The sequence below is a fragment of the Giraffa tippelskirchi genome, chromosome 8, assembly GCF_054371585.1.
Source record: "Giraffa tippelskirchi isolate mGirTip1 chromosome 8, T2T-mGirTip1v1.2.pri, whole genome shotgun sequence".
NCBI classification, from domain to species: domain Eukaryota; kingdom Metazoa; phylum Chordata; class Mammalia; order Artiodactyla; family Giraffidae; genus Giraffa; species Giraffa tippelskirchi.
In genome coordinates this window covers 95272401-95294485 of record NC_137282.1, presented here as the reverse complement: position 1 = coordinate 95294485, position 22085 = coordinate 95272401, and the positions used below count along the sequence as shown (strand labels likewise).

The following is a 22085-nucleotide window of genomic DNA, read 5'->3' as shown; positions in this document are numbered from 1 at the left end:
ACGGACGGGTCATGGTGGACAGTGCTGACAAAAGTGGTCCACTGGAGAAGGGAATGGCCAACCACTTCAGTATTCTTGCCTAGAGAACCCCATGACCAGTATGAAAAGGCAAAAAGATATGACACTGAAAGATGAACCCCCCAGATCGGTAGGTGCCCAGTATGCTACTGGAGAAGACTGAAGAAATAACTCCAGAAAGAAAGAAGACATGGAGCCAAAGCAAAAACAACACCCAGTTGTGGATGTGACTAGGGATGGAAGAAAAGTCTGATGCTGTAAAGAACAATATTACATGGGAACCCAGAATGTTAGGTGCTTGAATCAAGGTAAATTGTAAGTGGTCAAACAAGAGATGGCAAGGGTGAACATCGACATTTTAGGAATCAGTGGACTAAAATGGACCGGAATGGGAGAATTTAACTCAGATGACCATTATATCTACTACTGTGGGCAAGAATCCCTTAGAAGAAATGGAGTAGCCCTCATAGTCAACAAAAGAATCCAAAATGCAGTACTTGGTGCAATCTCAAAATGACAGAATGATCTCTGTTCGATTCCAAGGTAAACAATTCAGTATCATAGTAATCCAAGTCTATGCCCCAACCACTAATGCTGAAGATGCTGAAGTTGAAAGGTTCTATGAAGACCTACAAGACCTTCAAGAACTAACACCAAAAAAGGATGTCCTCTTTATCATAGGGGACTGGAATGCAAAAGTAGGAAGTCAGGAGATACCTGGAGTAACAGGCAAGTTTGGCCTTGGAGTACAAAATGAAGCAGGGCAAAGGTGAACAGAGTTTTGCCAAGAGAACTCACTGGTCATAGAAAACACCCTCTTCCAACAACACAAGAGACGACTCTACACATGGACATCACCAGATGGTCAATACCGAAATCAGATTGTAATCCTTACAGCCGAAGATGGAGAAGCTCTATACAGTCAGCCAAAACAAGACCAAGAGCTGACTGTGGCTCAGATCATGAGCTCCTTATTGGAAAATTCAGACTTAAATTGAAGAAAGTAGGGAAAATCACTAGCCCATTCAGGTATGACCTAATATCAAATCCCTTATGATTATACAGTGAAAGTGACGAGTAAATTCAAGGAATTAGATCTGATAGACACAGTACCTGAAGAACTTGATGACCAAGACTATCCCCATGAAAAAGAAATACAAAAACGCAAAATGGTTAGCTGAGGAGGCCTTACAAATAGCTGAGAAAAGAAGAGAAGCTACAGGCAAAGGGGAACACACAGTTCCAAAGAATAGCAAGGAGAAATAAGAAAGCCTTCCTCAGTGATTCAATGCAAAGAAATAGAGGAAAACAAAGAGTGGGAACACTAGAGATCTCTTCAGGAAAATTAGAGATACCAAAGGAACATTTCATGCAAAGATGGACACAATAAAGGACAGAAACAGTATGGACCTAACAGAAGCAGAAGATATTAAGAAAAGGTGGCAAGAATGCACAGAAGAACTATACAAAAATATAAAAAAAATCTTAATGACCCAGATAACCACAATGGTGTGATCACTCACCTAGAGCCAAACATCCTGGAATGTGAAGTCAAATAGGCCTTAGGAAGGATCACTAGGAGCAAAGCTAGTGGAGGTGATGGAATTCCAGTTGAGCTATTTCAAATCCTAAAAGATGATGCTGTGAAAGTGCTGCACTCAATATGCCAGCAAATTTCGAAAACACAGCAATGGCCACAGGACTGGAAAAGGTCAGTTTTCATTCCAATCCCAAAGAAAGGCAATGCCAAAGAATGCTCAAACTACCACACAATTGCACTCATCTCACACGCTAGTAAAGTAATGCTCAAAATTCTCCAAGCCAGGCTTCAGCAATATGTGAACCATGAAATTCCAGATGTTCAAGCTGGTTTTAGAAAAGGCAGAGGAACCAGAGATCAAATTGCCAACATCTGCTGGATCATCACAAAAGCAAGAGAGTTCCAGAAAAGCATCTACTTCTGCTTTATTGACTACACCAAAGCCTTTGACTGTGTAGATCACAACAAACTGTGGAAAATTCTGAAAGAGATGGGAATACCAGACCACCTTACGTGCCTCCCGAGAAACCTGTATGCAGGTCAAGAAGCAACAGTTAGAACCAGACATGGTACAACGCACTAGTTCCATTTTGGGAAAGGAATACGTCAAGGCTGTATATTGTCACCCTGCTTATTTAACTTATATGTAGAGAACATCATGCAAAATGCTGGGCTGGATGAAGTACAAGCTGGAATCAAGATTGCCTGGAGAAATATCAATAACATCAGATATGCACATGACACCACCCTTATGACAGAAAACAAAGAGGAACTAAAGAGCCTCTTGATGAAGCTGAAAGAAGAGAGTGAAAAAGTTGGCTTAAAGCTCAACATTCAGAAAACTAAGATCATGGCATCCGGTCCCATCACTTCATGGCAAATAGATGGGGAAACAATGGAAACAGTGACTGACTTTGATTTGGGCAGCTCCAAAATCACTGCAGATGGTGACTGCAGCCGTGAAATCACAAGACGCTTGTTCCTTGGGAAAAAAGCCATGACCAACCTAGACAGTATATTAAAAAGCAGAGACATTACTTTGCCAACAAAGGACCGTCTAGTCAAAGCTATGGTTTTTCCAGTAGTCATGTATGGATGTGAGTGTTGGACCATAAAGAAAGCTGAGTGCTGAAGAATTGATGCTTTTGAACTGTGGTGTTGGAGAAAACTCTTGAGAGTCCCTTGGACTGCAAGATCAAACCAGTCAATCCTAAAGGAAATAACTCCTGACTATTCATTGGAAGGACTGATGCTGAAGCTGAAGCTACAATACTTTGGCTACCTGATGTGATGAACTGACTCGTTGGAAAAGGCCTTTTTGCTGGGAGAGATTGAAGGCAGGAGAAAGGGATGACAGAGGATGAGATGGTTGGATGGCATCACCAACTCAATTGACATGAGTCTGAGCAAGCTCCAGGAGTTGGCGATGGACAGGGAAGCCTGGCATACTGCCTTCCATGGGGTCGCAAAGAGTCAGACATGACTGAGGGACTGAACTGAACTAAATGCTGGTAATTAACATCATTTTTCCCCTTATGGGTTTTTTCTTTTAATGTTGATGTTTTTCAGACTAATTAAGATGGTGTTCTTTTCCTCCTCTTTTTCCCCATAGCAATTTTTTGTTTCACCCAAATTTAGATTATTTGAACATGATAGATAGGCATCTTTCCAACCCAGGGATCAAACCCGGGTATCCCGCATTGCAGGCAGGATTCTTTACCTTCTGAGCCACCAGGGAAGCCCAAGAATACTGGAGTGGGTAGCTTAACCCTTCTCCAGGGAATCTTCCCAACCCCAGAATCAAACTGGGGTCTCCTTCATTGCAGGCAGATTCTTTGTCAGCTGAGCTACCAGGGAAGCCCAAAGCAATGAATGGATAATGCTAAATGAGGAGACAGACTAGAAAATAGAAGTGGCTATTATGCTTGTATCTTAAAAACTAATAAGGAGAAAGAGAATAGTACAAAATCCTGTTGTTGGTTTAGAAAGACTGCTTTCCTTCCATTCTTCAACTGTTGATTCTGGCAGTGTAGATTTCAAGTCTTTATTCAATTTCCCCGGTTTGTCTCTAAAGCCTACAACTATAGTTGTCTTCCTTTGTTTCATTTATTACAGCATTCTTGAGTTTTCCAGGTGTGCTGAGTTGGTGATCATTGGAAGTGTGGTTTGTGTTACCATGGTTATTTATTTTTAGTTCATCTGGCTGCATCAACTTTAATTTTTTTAATTTCTATTAGAAGCTCACAAAGACTAAAAAGTCAGTTTAAATTCAGAATAAAGGAAGCACTGGGGCTTGAAAGGCATCCTCTCACAGATTGTATTTAAAATTGGATAGTGATAAAAATGGCAACTTTAAGCTACTTCTTCCACTGATTAGTAAAAATAGTCTATTTTCTAAAAGTAGATTCATAATGATTTATATTTAGACTTAGTGATAAAAGTTCCCGCTAATGATAGAACATTAGAGATAAATATGAAAGGATGGGAGAGTATTAATAATTATTTAGAAAATGGAGAAGAGAAACATATTTAAGTAGTTATCAAGCCATTTATTTCACTTTGCTTCATTTCTAAATGATATGAAAGGAGAATCATGAGGACTGAAAGGAGTTTTTATAAATATTTATGGCTCTGAGACTTACTGTGATTGAAGAATTTTTCAATAAAGAAAATATGTCATAAATCTTTCTCAGTAAAGTCTAATTAAAAATCAGAGAATTTGGAGGGTGTGAATCTTTACTGTCCTAAAGAAAAATTCTCATAAACTTCTGGGTCTAATTGAATCTTTATGTACTCTTGTTTCTAAAAATTCATTTTTCAGTTCAGTAAGTAGATCCCATCACCCTTCTTCCCAGGTAACTGGAAAAATAACAAGAAAACCTGCTCATGTATTTCATCCTATCCTTTCCTGCCTACTCAGGGACTTTACTTTTTGCAGTTATCCTTTCTTTTTTAATTATGCATTATCAGATTTTTCCTACTGAACTATTCCTACTAGTATGCAAACATGTTTCCCAGTCTAAAAACAAAAACTCGTATGACCCCATTCCCTGTAACTGTTATTTCCTTTTAAAGAAAAACTTTTTGTAAGAGTTGTCTGTGCTGTCTCCACTTCTATCATTTTGCCTTGGACTCACTTCTGTTAGGCTTTTGCTCCAGTCACTCCATGCCTGATGACCAATGACTTCATCTTTCCAAACCCCATGACCAAATCCCATACCTCTTCTTACTCAACCTATAAGCAGCATGGGGCACATTTGGCCACATCTTCCATCTTAAAACACTATTTCAGTTCAGTTCAGTCGCTCAGTCATGTCCGACTCTTTGCGACCCCATGAACCGCAGCACGCCAGGCCTCCCTGTCCATCACCAACTCCTGGAGTCCACCCAAACCCATGTCCATCGAGTCAAAGACGCCATACAACCATCTCATCCTCTGTCGTTCCCTTCTCCTCCTGCCCTCAATCTTTCCCAGCATAAGGGTCTTTTCAAATGAGTCAGCTCTTCGTATCAGGTGGCCAAAGTATTGGCATTTCAGCTTCAACATCAGTCCTTCCAATGAACACCCAGGACTGATCTCCTTTAGGATGGACTGGTTGGATCTCCTTGCAGTCCAAGGGATTCTCAAGAGTCTTCTCCAACACCACAGTTCTAAAACCCTATTCTCTCTTGATTCTTCTACAGTTTTTAGAAGACACTACATTTATTCCTTTTCTTATCTCTGACCTCTAAATGATAGTCATCCACGGTTTAGACACAAACCCCCCATCTCTCTACCTTTATTTCCTAAATATTGTCATCTAGTCACCTGGCTTTATATGTTGTCATCATATATGATGACCAATCCCAATTTTTTTTATCTCTAGCTCAGATCTCTCTATTGAAATCCATACTCATATATCTAGCTGCTGCTTCTTGGATGTCCACTTTGTATTCTTAATTTACAAAAATCCAATAATTATTTTCTGCCTCATCCACTCCCTCCCACCAGCCTGCTTAACCTGCTCTTCTCCCAGGCTTCTCATCCTCAGAAAATTGTAGCCCCAGTTTACCACTTGACCAGGCCAAACACTTAGGAGTCATACTTGACTGTTCTTTATTTCCACTTCCCCTCCACCAATATCTGCACAACTGACCTTCTACTTTCAAAATAAATTGAGAATCTGATTATTTATAATTTCTACCAAAAAAGAACTATGTTAAGCTCCTAATCTCTCAGCCAGATTATTGAAGTAGCCTCATAACTAGCCTCACTGTTTCCGCTTTGTCTCCTTCTCCATAGTCTGTTCCACACCTAGCAGATAGAGTTTGCTTTTAAAACACAGCCTTCAAAAGCCTCCAGTGGTTTCCCATCTTATTCAGAATAGAGGCAAGTCTTTATCATTGTCTATAGGCCCTATTGAATCTGACTCCTGGCTTTCTCTCTGACTTCATTCCCTGTTACTTTCCCACTCATTTAGTCTACTCCAACAACACTGTCTTCCTTGCTGCTCTACAAAATTGCCACCCTCCTAGCTCAGAGTCTTTGCACTCAGTGTTCCCTGAACGTAAAATGTCCTCTTTTTCTCAGGTTTCTACATGATTGGTATTGTTAGAGAGGTTTTCCCTGACTTTGTACCCACTCTCACACCTTCTTCTTCTTTATTTTCTTTAGAAGTGTCATCACTACCAAATCTTATATGCAGGTATCCCTGGTTATCTAAATATTAAATTCCTGATTCTGACTGGTTGGAGTATTGAGGCATATTCATTATTCTAATCAACTTGGCTCCTGAATTTCAGATAGAAAGTAGCAGACATTAGATAACAAGAGACTTACCTAAAAATGTTTCTAAATCTGTTTGATTCTTGAATTTGGAAAGTGGAGATGTTATGAAATGTCTGTATTTATTTATTTTTTTTACCTGGGTATCTAGAATATTCGCTCTCTGAGAAATGTTCTTTGTTTTTTTTATGCTTCTCTATTACTATTGTATCCCCAAGACCTATGATACTTCTAGCATATAGTGAGTGCTCAATAAATAACTGAGAAAATGGATTTATATCTACTTCTCCCCAAATCCCATTAAAACAATATTTTAAAAAATGTAAAAATCAAGCACAAAAAAATTCTCCAGAAGAGACAATAGCAAGCGAGAGACAGCAACAGATTTTTAGAAGTTAGATAGCTGATATGTGGTTGGTAATTGACAGCAAAGAAGAGAAAGCTGAAATGTAAATACCTGTAGAGAGGGGGCCAATGTGAATGACACAATCCTTGAAAGCCTCAGTATTTGGAGACATTTGGGAACTCGGAAAGCAAAGATAAGGAGAAGGGCTTAAAATGGGAGAATTCCTTGAAACTTTGTATCAGTAATAATTAGATATAATCTATCCCCCTTCCCTTTTCAATCTAGCAAGAGATGGAAGAAACTAAATCAGATACTCTCTGGACTTCGGTTTGCCAAGCTCAACAGAAGGGTAGGAATAAGACTCAGTTCTGAAAATGGGTTAAGTGAAAGCATATGTGCTGAATGGTGAGGCCAAACCCCATCTCCTACCCCTGCAATTCTCTTTTCTTTACACCTTGCCTCTCAGAATGCTGATAGCATAGGAAAATAGAGGGTTCTCCTCAGGAGAAACCAATAAGCCCAAGAAGAGCTGGAGTCTCAGATATTTGGGTTCTATCAAAGAAATGGCAGGTACCTTGCTTGTCTCAGATCGTTTAGATGTCCACTAAGTATGCTTTTTTTTTTAGTGCTTCACTTTTGCATATTAATATAACCGAAGACCACTGGATACATGTGGAAAACCTCTTACATAAAAATTAAACAACAAAGATAAAAAAGGAACCTAAAGGGAAAATAATGAGGGAACAAAAGCAAAATTCTAAAAATTTGCATCCTCAAAGTGACAAAAGACAGTGATATCCACGAAACAATATTTGAATACCATTGGAAATAAAATATGAATAGAAATTAAGAACTCAAAGAAAATTTGGAAGATAAAGCTAACTTTCTCAAAAGACTAGACAATGTGGATGGATGATTGGAAGGAAGGAAGGAAGGAAAGATATAGGACAGAAAAGATGAGGAAATAGAGAATTCATCTAGGTGGTACAATATCCAACTGAAAATAGTACCATAGAGAAGAGAGAAAATGGTGAGGAAATTATCAAAGAAATTATGTAAGAAATTTCCCCAGAGCTGAAAAACATGTGATTCTAAACGTAACGGCCCAAAGCATTGTGAATAAGACCCACACTGAAGCATATCATTATGAAATTTCACAACGCCAGGGATAAAGAGAAGAGCTTTCAAGGACTAAGAACAAGTCTGTACAAAAGGTCTGGAATCAGAATAGTATCAGACTTTTTAACAACAACTCTGAAAGAAAAAGACAATAGAAGGTCATCAAAGATCTCAGAATAAATTATTTTGACCTAAAATCCTAAAGCCCACCATACTCTCATCCAACTGTTAGAGTATATAATAAAGGTATTTTCGGAAAGTCTCACAAAATTTTGCCTTCCATGCACTGTTTCTCAGGAAAATACTGCAAAATGTGCTTCACCGAAAAGAAGTAGAATATCAAGAAATTCTCAGAATGATGGTGAAGGGAAATCCTAGGAAACAGCTGTGCAACAGGCCTAGGGAGCAGCCAGCCCAGATTACAGCAGGTAGACAGATGGCTCCAAGAGGCATTTTTTCAAAGAAAAAAAAAAAAATGGAAAAGGTTATTTGGATAGAGTGGAGTTTTTCCATTCTTTTGGAGAGTTTAGGGAAGAATTAGTGTTAACTAGAAAATTAGGCAACCAAAAAGGAAAAAAGTCAACTATTACTTCCAATAAAACAGGTCAACACAAGTATTTTATATAACAAAGAAGAGTGTAATAATAGTAATAGATTCCATGGCTTAACTATGAATAACAAATAATAATCATAAAAATGAAAACTTTGATTTTACAAAATCAGAATTATGATTCTATTAGGGGAATAGAACATGGGGAAGTGAAGGGTGATAGTGATATAAAAGTCCTAAAGCCTTCTGGTGGAAAATCAATGGATCATGTCTAAAATTTAAAAGTAAAGAAAAAGGAATATAAGCATATTACTTAAAAATAGATTATAAATTTAAGATATGCTAAATAGTTATAAGAGTTATAATTAGTTGCCTCTGGGAAACAGGATTCAGGATGGGAGATGTGAAAGGTATGAAACTGGTTTTTGTTAGAAACCTTGTGATACTGTTTAACTTTTAATAATTAGTATACATTTAAGACTGCAATTAAGATTATATTTTTAAAATGAAAAGCTGTTAAATGCTTTGAAACTGACTTCAAAAAGAGATTCAAACACTGATTTTCAAGGATTATGGGGTGATTTGCCATTTGATAGCAGCATTGTGTTAATCTGCAACCAGAAAAACATAATTTTCTAACCACATGTACTTTAAATAGTATGTATATACCCCACGTTTTTGTTGTTTTTGCTTTTGAACTTTTTATTAAAGTATGGCATACATTTATAATAAAAAGTGCACAGTTCCTAAGTGTACAACTTGATTAACTTTCACAAACTGAACAAACCAGATAACCAGCACCCTGTTCAAAACCAGAAATTACTATTAATAGCACCCCAGAAATCCGTCTCATTCTTCCTACCCGTTGGTATTGCCCTGAAGAGATAACCACTGTTCTTTTAACCCCAAAGATTAATTTTGTCTGTTTTTTGACTGACTATAGTTGGTTATGTCCGTATTTAGTCCTCTGCCCATGTTTTTAATCAGATTGTTTATTTTCTTGCTATTGAGTTATATGAGTTATTTATATATTTTGATTATCAGCTGTTTATCCAATACATGATTTGCAAACACTGTCTCCCATTTTGTAGGTTGCCTGTTCATTTCGTCAGTGGTTTCCTTTGCTGCACAGAAGCTTGTTAGGTTGATGTGGTTCCATTTGTTTATTTTTGCTTTTGTTGCCTTTGCTTTTGGTGTCAAATAAAAAAATCACTGCCAAGATCAATATCAAGGAGCTTACCCTCCTGCCCATGTTATCTTCTAGGAGTTTTATGGTTTCAGGTCTTTCTTTCAAGTTTTTAATCCATTTAGAGTTGATCTTTGTGTATGGTTTAAGATAAGGGGGCCCAGTTTCATTCTCTTGCATGACTCTCCCAGTTTTTCCAACACCAATTATTGAAGGGACTGTTCTTTCCCCATTGTATATTCTTGACTTCTTTACCATAAGTTAATTAACTGTATATGTGTGGATTTATTTCTGAGCACTCTGTTCCACTGATCTATGTGTCTGTTCTTTGTCAATACCATGCTGTTTTGATTACTATATCTTGTAATAAAGTTTAAAACCAGGAAGTGTGATGCCACCAGCTTCATACTTTTTTCCCCAGGTTGCTTTGGCTGTTTGAAGTCTTTTATGTTTCTATACACATTTCAGGAATATTTGTTCTATTTCTGTGAAAAATGTCATTGAAATTTTGATGGAGATTGCAATGAATGTGTAGATTGTTTTGGGTGGTATGGACATTTTAACTATTGATTCTTCCAATTCATGAACTTGGAGTCACTTTCCATTTATTTGTGTCTTCAATTTCTTTCATCATGTCTTATAGATTTTAGTTTACAGGTCTTTCAACTCCTTGGTTAAATTTATTTCTAGGTATTTTATTCTTTTTGATGCTACTATAAATGGGATTGTTTTCTTAATTTCTTTTTCTGATGGTTTGTTATAGTGTATAGAAACACAACAGATTTTGTATGTTAAAATAGTACTCCCCAAGTTTTCTGATTTTGTGTATTGGTTCTAAAAGTTTTTTGGTGGCATTCTTAGGGTTTCCTGTATATAATATTATATCCTCGACAAATGGAGGCAGTTTTATTTCTTCCTTTCCAATTTTGATGCCTTTTGTTTCTTTTCTTGCTCTGACCAAGACTTTCAATACTGTGTTGGATAAAAATGGCAAGAGTAGGCATCCTTGTCTTGTTCCCGTTCTTGGAGGAAAAGTTTTCAGCTTATCATCATTGAATATGATATTAGTTCTGGGTTTGTCCTATATATGGCCTTTATTGTGTTGAGGTACTTTCCCTCCATACCCAGTTATTTGAGAGTTAATATCATAAATTGGCGTTCAGGCTTGATTTTGGAGGGTAAGTCCCTCCAGTGTGCACACTGGGAACATTTTTTCCCATCAATCTGGGCTTTTCCTTTACAGGACAAGCCAATTTGGTTGGGTACCCATTTGCAGAGGGGAGGTGTTGTTGGACTCTACTCTGAACCGGTTCATTGAGAACTAGTTCTCACGGGACAGGCCCACCTTAGTTGGAATTAGCTAATTTGTAGGGTACATTTATTTACCTGATTTGGGAACTGGTCCAGTTGGAACTGGTTCATTTGGGAGCTAGTTCTTGAGGGGGTGGGTAGCCTAGTTGGAATTAGTTCATTTGTTTTATAGGGTAAGTTTATTTTATAAGGTAAATTTATTTACCCTGTCAGGGAATCAGTTCATCTATATTCATCGATGCTGGAATCTGTGCCGTTTTTCTTGGAATTTGTCTGAATGTCTTGGAATCTTTTGTGTTTTGGTGTTCTAAAGCTTATAAAAATGGGAAATATTTCATGTGTACCAAGGGAAAGATCTTTGGGATGCATATTAGATACGTTAAGGTCAGAAAGACAGTGGACCCTGAATGGTTCACAATTAAACAGCCAGAAGTGCTTTACAAAGGAGAGGAACATTCTGATAATGAACATGCCCAGGAGGCTCCCTTGGACTTGTGGCATCCAATTCTAATTTCCCCTACAGGAGCCCAGGAGAAGGAAATGGCAACCCACTCCAGTATTCTTGCCTGGAGAATCTTATGGACAGAGGAGCCTGGCAAGCTACAGTCCATGGGATCTCAAAGAGTTGGACATGACTGAGTGACTTAAGCTTATTGTAAAATGCTTTTTCTGCATCTATTGAAATGATCATATGATTCTCATTCTTCATTTTGTTAATGTGGTGTATCACACTGATTGATTTGTACATGTTGAACCATACTTGCATCCCTGGAATAAATCTCATTTGATAATGGTATGTAATCCTTTTAATGAATTGTTGAACTTGGATTGCTAATATTTTATTGAAAATTTTTGTATCTGTGTTCATCAGGGACATTGGCCTGTAATTTTCTTTTCTTGTAGTGTCTTTGTCTAGCTTTGGTATCAGGGTAATTCTGGCTTTGTAAAATGAGTTTGAAAGTGTCTTTCTCTTTTATTTTTAGAAGAGCTTGAGAAGGATGGTACTAATTCTTGATGGGTAGAATTCACAGTGAAGCTATCTGGTCCTAGACTTTTGTTTGTTGAGAGGGTTTTAATTATTGATTCGATCTCTGGTCTGTTCAGATTTCCTGTTTTTTCATGATTAAGTCTTGGTAGTTTGCCTGTTTTTAGCAATTTATTCATTTCTTCTAGATTGTCCAATTTGTTGGTGTGTTGGTGTATAATTACTCACATAGTCTCTTATGATCTTTTGTATTTCTGTTGTATCAGTTGTGGTGTCTTCTTTTTCATTTATAGTTTCATTTATATGAATCCCCTCTTTTTTTTTTTTTCTTGGTTAATCTAGCTGAAGTTTTATCTATTTTATCTTTCAAAAAAAGCCAGCTCTTAGTTTTGTTGATCTTTTCTATTATCTCTTTAGTCCCTATTTCATTTATTTCTTGCTGATCTTTGTCATTTCTCTTCCTTTTAACTTTGGGATTTATTTGTTCTTTTTCTAGTTTCTTTAGGTATAAAATTAGATTGTTTATTTGAGATTTTTCTTATTTCTTGAGGTAGGCCTATCATGTGTAAATGATAATTTTATCATCTTCTAAAATATTGGAGCTTTGTTATAATTATGTAAGTATAATGCTGTTGATCTGAAGTGATCATTCTTTTTCTTGTTAGAAAGTATCCTGTTGAGGTCTGTCTCAGTAGGGCTTTTTTTTTTAACCTATATTATTGGAACACCTCGTAGAGTAACTGCTATGAACGTTGGAATGCATTATCTTTTCAAATTAGTGTTTTCACTTTCTTCAGATAAATACCCAGTAGTGGAATTACTGGGTCAATATGGTAGTTCTGTTTTGATGATAGCCATTTTGTATGAGATGCGAGGTAGTATCACATTTTGATTTTAATTTCTCTGATGATTAGCAGTCTAGATCATTTTTTCATGTGCCTTTTGACTATCTGTGTATCTTTTTTTGAAAAATGTATATTCAGGTCTTCTGCCCATTTTTCATTCAGACCCTGAATTTGGTCTTGCTCTGCAACATACTAGTTGTATGACCTCAAACAGAAATAACTAATATAAAGTACCCTCACATGGACTTTTCTGGTGGTCCACTGGTTTCGACTCCATGCTTCCAACACAGGGGCATGGGTTCAATCCCATGTGCTGCCAAGCATGGCCAAAAATGATAATAATAATAAAGTATCCCCACAGGCATGATTTCTTAATTCCTTTTCTTTCCCTTTTCAAGTATTTGTTCAAGTATAATGTTAGCCTTGAGGAACTTTATAAAGGCATTTTATTCAGCAACTACTACTCATTTTCCAGTTGTCAGTTTTAATGCATGTTTTTTCCTCTTTCTTTTTCTCCTAGAGATAAGATTTCAATTTCCACAACTGACTGGGGTGCTTACCCTTGCTTTCTTTATTCATAATTGTATTATCACACTCTTGAAGAACAACAAGAACCAAGAAAACAATGTGAGTAATTACATGAGGAATTAACTTTTGTTACTAAATCTTAATTTTTAAATGTAAACCACAAAACAATGGTTAGCAAACTTCTGTAAAGGTTTGGGTGATAAATATCTTCTTAGACCTTAGGGGCCATGTGATTGCAACTACCCAACTCTACTATTGTGGTACAAAAAGTAACTATAAACAATATGTAAGCAAATGGGTAGTGCCTGTGTTGCAAGAAAATTATATTTACAAAACAGACAGTTGGCCATATTTCATCCATGGGCCATAATAGTCTGCTCTAGAGCAGTCACTAAAAAAAGGAAAAAAAAAAGAGGTATAGCTGATAGCCAGTAGTGGTGAGATCTTTAAAAATACCCAAGTAATCTAAAAGAAAACAGGAAAAAGGAAACAAAGAATATATGGTACAAATAGAAAACAAATAGAAAGATAATAGATTCAAACTCGGTCATATTAATAATTACATTAAAAATGGTCTAAATACTACAATTAAAAGAGATTGTCAGTCTGACTAAAAAAAAAAACTACTATATACTGTCTGCAAGTAACTTACTTTAAATATAAAGATATAATGCAGACATTAAGTGTAAGAGAGTTTTTCAGTCACTAAGTCGTGTCCGACTCTTTGCAACCCCATGGACTGCAGCATGCCAGACTCCCCTGTCCTTCGCTATCTCCCAGAGTTTGCTCAAATTCATGTCCATTGAGTCAGTGATGCTATCTAATCAACTCATCCTCTGCTGCCCTCTTCTCCTGTTGTCTTCAATCTTTCCTAGTATCAGGGTCTTTCCCAGTGAGTCAGCTCTTTGCATCAGGTGGCCAAAGTATAGGAGCTTCAGTGTCAACATCAGTCCTTCCAATTAATATTCAGGGTTGATTTCCTTTAGGTTTGACTGGTTTTATCTCCTTGCAATCCAAGAGTCTCGCAAGAGTCTTCTCCAGCGCCACAATTCGAAAGAGTCGTTTCTTCAGTGCTCAGCTTTTTTTGTGGTCCAGCTCTCACAGCCATATATGAGTACTGGATAGAAAACAAATAGAAAGATAATAGATTCAAACCCAGTTGTGTTGATACTTACATTAAAAATGGTCTAAATACTACAGTTAAAAGAGATTGTCAGTCTGACTAAAAACAAAACCTAATTATATACAGTCTACAAGAAACTTACTTTACATATAAAGAGATCATGCAGACACTAAGTGTAAGAGAGATGGAGAGGCTATTTTAATATCAGACAAAGCAGACTTCAGAGCAAGGAGTAGTGCCACAGATAAAGAGGAACATTGTATGATGATCTTTAAGGACCAGTTCATCAAGAAGACATAATAATCCTAAACTTGTATGCTCCCAGTAACAGAGCTTCCAAGTAAAGGAAACAGCAGCTGTCTAAACTGTAAGAAGTAGAGAAATCCACAATTATGTTAATAATTAGTGATTTCATCAACCCTCCCTTAATAATTGATGGAGCAAATGGAAAATAAGTAAAGATATCAAAAGCATGAAAAACACAATCAGCCTACCTGGCATTTATAAAAGTCTTAAACAATAGCAGAATTCACATTCTTTTCAAAAACATGAAACATTTACCAAGATCGACCACATGCTGAGTCAGAGAACAAGTCACAATACACTTGAAAGGACTGAAATCATACCAAGTATGTTCTTTGACCACAATGAAATTAGAAATCAATACCAGAAAGAAATCTGAGAAATTGACAAATATGTGGAAACTAAACAGCATACTCCTAAGTAACTAATGAGTTCAAGGAAAAAAATTACAAGAAAAATTAGGGAAGTACTTCAAGATTACTGAAAATGAAGATAAAACATATCAAAATATATCGGATGCAGTAAAACAGTGCTTAGAAATTTATGGCTGTAAACACCTACATTAAAAAAAAATCTCAAATCAATAACCTAATCTTCTACCTTAAGACACTAGGGAAAAAGCAAACTAAACCCAAAGAAAGCAGAATTTACCCAGTTACCTGTGGCCTTGTTTGTAAAATTTGAATTCAGCTTGATAGCTTCTAACCATATAAACAAAAATCATGATGAAGTTCTAATAGGAGTCGATACAATTATTGAAAAGTGAAAGTGTTAGTCACTCAGTCATGTCTGACCCTTTGCAACTGTGGATCTTTCTGCTAACAGGAGAGAACAGCTTTCATGTTTTTTTCTAGTGCCTTAAATTTGTCTTGCAACGAGAACATATTAAGTCTTCTTCAAGATTTCTTTGTATGATATTGATAAGTTAGACTCTCTGAAAAATACTCAACCATATCAGTTCTTTCTTTCTTCTCTCATCACTGTACTAGATTTTAATGTTAAAAGTGGCTTTTATCAAGGGTTCATGGTAATACAAGAAAGCCATGTGTATAATGTTGCTTCATTGTTTTCTAAGAACTGTAATTGAGATATTCTTTGTTAAATTGCTCAGCGTCCTTTATGCAAAGACTGGAGAGAAAATTCTCTCTGTTCAAGGCTAGGAAAACATTTCCTTAATGAACTCATTATTTGATAATAAGGGTCATATAACTATTCTTGTTTCTAGTTTTGCTTTGACGTTTGGAAAACTTAAGGATTAAGTTCTCTTACCATTTTCTATAACTTTTCCTAGACAAATGTATTTTTACAGTTTTTTTTTTTCTTTTTCTATTACCCTCACACTTTAGATTCAGTTTTTATTTTGGAAATGTTTAATCTTATTGTGCTTCTGTCATAAACAGTTTTAAATTTTTGGAGGGAATAGGAAGAAAATCTTCTTATCCTAAATGAACATTTGGAACTTTGGAGTATAAAGGAAAAATTGAGAATATACTTTATGGCTTTTACTTTTAAATCCCTCTCACTTTCTTCACAAATTTCCTGACTCCTTGCCACTTGAACTAAGCTGCCAGTCACAAATTTTAGGAATTTTAGAGATATGTGGAAGTTATCTTTTTTATTGTCACAGGAATAGTGTATGTACTTAACAGTGTATACTTTGGTTTCAACCAGGTCACCTTTCTATCCTACTCAACTGATCTCTAATGCTAATTTAAACCAAGTACCACAGAAACCAATTTTGTGAAGTTGGATTCCCATGTTTTGGGTTATTCTATCCATAAGGCTGTGTTTCTCAAACTTCACCACCAAAGTCCCCTTAATGAGAGAGAACACCTTGTATACCTGAGAATCTGGGGGTGAAGAAAACAATTTCAGTGGAATCTCATGTTTTATCCTAAACACTCATGCATATTTTTATTGTGCTCATAATTAGTTTGTCTTACCTAGAAAACAGTCTTAAAACAATGAGTTAAGTTACAGGCAGACTTCACTTTGCACAGTTCCCATATGCATGAATTTCAGTTACTGTGGCTTAGTTAGATTATATCAGTTCCCCCTAACAACATGGTTTGAATTTAGGTTATCACAGGATTTGAACTTGTGTAAAGTAGTAACTGGGGGCTTCCCAGGTGGTGCAGTGGTAAAGAATCCACCTGTCAATGCAGGAAAGACTGTACAAGTCAATGAATCACTTATGGACCCTCATCTGGAATCAGCTTCAGAAAATCTTAGCACCTTAGAAACCTTCACCTCAAGAAGTTTTTTTTCTAGTGACTCCCAGAGTCTTGATTGGCATCTGAACTGGTCGTTTCACTTTTAGATTATTTTCCTTTGTGCCTCTGAATTAGTCTGCACACCCCTTCTCCAGAGATTTTATGTTGTGGCTGGTTGGATTAATTCTTCCTCGGTGAGGTGTTAAAGGTATCTTCCCAGTATTTGCAAGCCTTGGTTGCAGCGCACCTTCCTGACTCACCTGGTCCCAGTGAGTGAACAGCATGAGGGAGGAGCCAGAGTGCTGCAGCTGCAAAAGCATCTTCCTCAGAGAGGTGTCGGGGCACTTTCACAGGCTCATGTGTGTGTGTTAGTCGCTCAGCCGTGTCCGGCTGTTTGCGACCCCAGGAATTGTAGCCCACCAGACTCCTCTGTCCATGGGGATTCTCCAGGCAAGAATACTAGAGTGGTTTGCCATTCCCTTCTCCAGGGGATCTTCCAAGCCAGGGACCAAACCCAGGTCTCCTGCATTGCAGGCAGATTCCTTACCTTCTGAGCCACCAGGTAAACCCCATGACACAGTTTCATACTATCATAAAAAGAGAAGAGTGTCTGTACTTAGTTTTGCCCCTGAAAATTTTTAAGTGGAATAGCTTTTCTTGAAATTCACATCAGCTTATCTGAAGGTATGCATTCCTCAGTGCGAGAAGAAGACTGAATAGAGAGATAAATATTTCTGTTTATGGTCCCCAGAGTACATAGGAAGAGTCCTGCCTTTCATACTAGAACCCTCAGTGGACCTTGAAATCTATATTCCATATGTAAATAACCATAAATGTTTCTACTGAGTTTGGGGACTAGCATTTTGTAGAACTAGTGTGTGAGGTTCAGGTAATAAAATTTGGCTGAACTTTTGTCACTTGTGGAAAATATTCTTTTAAAGGCTTAGAAGTAAAAGTTTTAATGGATGATGTCTTCTTACTGTCTTAATTGGTTGAAACCAGTGTGTAAAATGCTTCCCCAGTGACTCAGAAGTAAAGAATCTGCCTGCAGTGCAGGAGATGCAGGTTCAATCCCTGGGTTGGGAATATCCCCTGGAGAAGGGAATGGCTACCCACTCTAGTTTTCTTGTCTGGAGAATTCCATGGACAGAGGAGTCTGGCAGGCTACAGTCTGTGGGGTCACAAAGAGTCGGACACGACTGAGTGACTAACACATTTTTCATTGTATAAATTAAGCTAAATATGTACTGTATTCTGAGGAAACTTTGTCATTTGATTTATGCAAGGAGGTTTCAGTAAGTAATTTGAATCATTGAAGTTTTGTTAATGCCATGATACAATATTTTCTTGAGATTTAAGTCAGAAAATGTGAAGCTTGTCAGGAATGTGGAATTTTTAATGTTGATTTTGGGTTAGTCATTCAGAGAACAGTAAAAAAAAAAAAAAAAAAAAAAAAACTTAGAAAATAGAGAAGAAGACATAAGAATAGAAAAGGCCTCATTCTCATCTATATAAACTATAGTTGTACTTGGATCTGAAGACATTTGTGAAGGAGAACAGTGAGGCTCCAAACAGGGGTAGTGCTCAAATTTTCCAGGTTTTCCAAATTTGACATAATTTCATGAGGTTTTCTTTTCACTAAACATATTTTTACATATGTAACTAAATGAGATATAGTTTCTGTCCTTTAGTAACACATACCTTACCCCAAAGAAAGTTGTAAAGTTGAAGATCATCCAACTCATTCCTCATCATCAGAATATATTTGCCCTATAACCATCCTGGATCTGTGGACCACCCTCTTCCTATTTCCTCATCATGTTTGAATCAGAAGCTATACCATGCTTGTTTTGTTTTGCCTATCTTTATTTAGTTTTATTCCCTGCTTCCTTCTTTAAAAACTATTTGAGGTGCTCATATCTTAATTTGTAATTTACTTTTTTCTTCTTATGAATTTTTGTAGTTTACTCAACTATATATGTCTGCAGTAGTTTTTATGTAAATGTTTGGGGTAGGCCTGTCTCGTTTTCAGTAAATGCTCCACTGGATAGTCACTATGAAAAGTATATGGAACAGAAAGATTATAAACCATTTTTGAGAAACAGAATGTGCTCCCAGGCCCACTTGTGCCCCACTTGGCATCCTTCCTGTCATTACTTCTGTACTGCCAGCCCTGCCAGCTGTTGCTTATTTGTGAGGCAGAGTAAGTTACTTTATTAATGTACACGGTTCTTGACACATTTACCAGTTCTTATGGTCACTTGTGCTGATTTTTAAATATATTTTTTACTTTGAGCCTCATTTCCTAAAAGATGGGTTTTTTTCTGCCGTTTTCCATTAAAGAGGCTTTTAAGAGGCCCTATCTCCAGGCCTAGAATAGTGATGGCTTGGGTTCAAAGCCCACATGTGTGCATGCTATTCATAGGTGGCATGTTTCCCAGGATCGTGTTAAACCTCAGCTGCTTTTATATTAAAACATCATTTCTGTTCATTAGAGTATTTTCAGATGAAAACAGTTACTTTACAACTCTTGACATAGTTCTACTGAATGTACATTTAAACTACTGTGAAATAGAACTTTTCTAATCATTTGTTATTTCTCTTGCATCTGTATGTGTACTTTATTGTTATCTTTTGTTACTCGTTATTTGTTACCTCTCTTTCACTGTTTTCTTTACTTTTGTTTATTAACTGTGACACAAATGTATTATTAAACTGGTTAACTCTCCATTGTAGTAGCTAAGGGCATGCAGTTTGGAGCCAAAGAGTCTTTGGTTTGAATATTGACTTCACCAACTATTCATTGTGTAACCACGAACAAGTGTTATAACCTCTCTGCACTAATTTATTTATCTATAAAATGAAGAAAAGAATTGTACCTACTTTAAATGAGATAATGTATATAATGTGCTTTGTACAGAGCCTAGTACCTAGAAGCACTTAATAATTGTAGACAACATTTTTATTTTTATCTACATTTACTGAGTTCCTGCTGTGTGCCAGGTATTGTCCTGGGTATTGGGGATATAGGGCTTCCCAGGTGGCACTAGTGGTAAAGAACCTACTGTCCAATGCAAGAGATATAAGAGATGCAGGTTTGATCCCTGGGTCGGGAAGAGCCCCAGGAAGAGCCCCTGGTAGAGGGCATGGGAAGCCATTCTAGTATTCTTGCCTGGAGAATCCCACGGACAGAGGAGCCTGGCAGGCTACAGTCCGTAGGATCACACAGAGTCAGACACAACTGAAGCGATTTAGCACGCACGCACACATTGGGGATATAAAGATGAAGACAGTCCTTGTCTCGGGGATGTCATAGTCTAGTTGTATGGACCAACTTGGATATAGAAAAATTGAAAGACCAACATAATAGAAGAACTATTAACCTTGACTACTTCGGGGTGTGAAAGAATATTTTCTTTCCAGTTGATATCCTCATATCATAAATACAGATTACTTTATAATAAAATTAATGATGATTACAATATAGGGTAGTAGATGCCATATTTCAGATGTGTATTCAGTGCTATAAGAACAGGGAAGCAGAAGGGAAACTCATCAGGAAGCTCTTGCATCCTCGCCTTTTTATCATAGTCAGATTTTCCCCAGTGTACTAAGGTATACATGTTTGCAGAAAGCCTGCCCAAAATAATATGCTGATCAGGTGGTATACAGGCTAAAGACTATCCATGAAATCGTAGCTGTCCCTCTTTATATGGATACATAGCTCTCTCTGACACAACCATTTTGGCCTTCCAAGATTTTGTGTTTTACAGAACTTCTTTGTTCTTGAGTAATATTGAGTAAGCTGAGGGTGGAATGACTTTCAAACATCACTCTGTGAGACACCTGCCCATTGTTATGAAAATGGGTGTTGCTAGTCCATTTCTGTTCATACCTCACAAGACCATCAGGCAACTCAAAGGGTGACTGAAGTCTAGCCTGGGACGGGCCCTAGAGCTTCAAGAACTAGAGAAGAGACTTTGAAACTTCTCTGGAGGTTTTTTCAGCCTCCCCTTGTTCACTCCTACACAGTTAGAAACTCTTAAAACGCTGGAAGCAGTCTCCATAATCCAGGTTCCTGTAGTTCCATAGCCTAATGAAAGTGTTAGTGAAAGTGCTAGTCGCCCAGTCGTGTCTGACTCTTTGCAACCCCATGTGCCAGGCTCCTCTGCCCGTGGGATTCTCCAGGCAAGAATACTGGACTAGGTAGCCATTCTTTTCTCCAGGAGATCTTCCCAACCCAGGGATCGAACCTGAGTCTCCCGTGTTGCAGGTAGATTCTTTACCATCTGAGCCACCAGGGAAGCCTCTACCATCTAATTTAGGGATTGAACTCCCTGTTTTGTTTTCAAGCTGATTGTCAACTTAGACTTGACTTTTGGGTTTCTCATCGTTTGTTTGTTTGTTTACTTGCTTTTGAAGTGAATTTATCAACATTTAAGTTTAGAACTCTCTACTAGTGCTTTAGCCCATTTAAGGAGAAACATTTTCCCCAAAATCAGAAACGTTCCCTAATACCACATGTCCAGTTTTCTTAACTGTGGTATCAAACTAAAGCAAAATTGTATATAATTTTTTTTCTTATCTGTTTTCTTAGCTTTCAAAGTAATTTGTGTTTAAAATGAAAAATGAATAGGCTTATTGCCATAATTTAGTTGTGTTGAATTGTTTGGCCATAACTTTTGTGGTGATGGAGACCAGATTTATGAGCTGTGGGATCTGTTCTGTTTGGATCTGACAGCTGGCTCCATTAAATATCTTGGAGCTTTTTACTTTGCATGGGGATGGTTGGGAGGGTGGGAACAGCAGTGGAAGAAAGCAATCCACTTTATTTAATGTTCTGCATTTGTTTACTGGCTCCAATCATAACATTGTGCAGCTGTTTGAACAGCTGCCTTTTGATTTCCTTTTGTTTACTGTTTAGGTTTATTAAGCTTGCCCTTAATACCTGCTTACTGTCTGCTTTTTAACTAGCTTTCTTACTTTATTCAATATATTTTAATATATACCAGTCTCTTTTGGTCTAGGCATGCTTGATGATCTAAGAAGTTAATTCACTAAAAGAAAAAAAAGTTTTTTAATTCATAGGTCATACAGAAAGTAGCCTATTCTTGATTTCTTGTTGTCCGTTAGCTTTATTATTTTAGTTAAATATTTTATAATTTGGTAAATAAATTGCATTTCAAAATTAAGTCCAAGTTTCAATCATGATAAACCACCATTTATGTTAACTTTCTAAGCCTGTCAACAGGT

The 22085-nt window shown here is 37.0% G+C and overlaps 1 protein-coding gene across 27 annotated transcripts in view; it reads left to right on the top strand.

Moving 5' to 3' along the window:
* Positions 1-22085, top strand: part of SLC38A9 (solute carrier family 38 member 9) — an 88348-nt gene that overhangs the window by 56712 nt on the left and 9551 nt on the right. For all 27 annotated transcript variants that reach the window (XR_014061482.1, XR_014061481.1, XR_014061477.1 and 24 more), the window contains one exon: positions 13186-13292. Coding sequence is in view for 21 of the 27 variants with exons in the window: in XM_081517809.1 (XP_081373935.1) it covers positions 13186-13292 (107 nt within the window). In the remaining 6 variants the exon portion in view is untranslated. The remainder of the gene's footprint in view (positions 1-13185; positions 13293-22085) is intronic.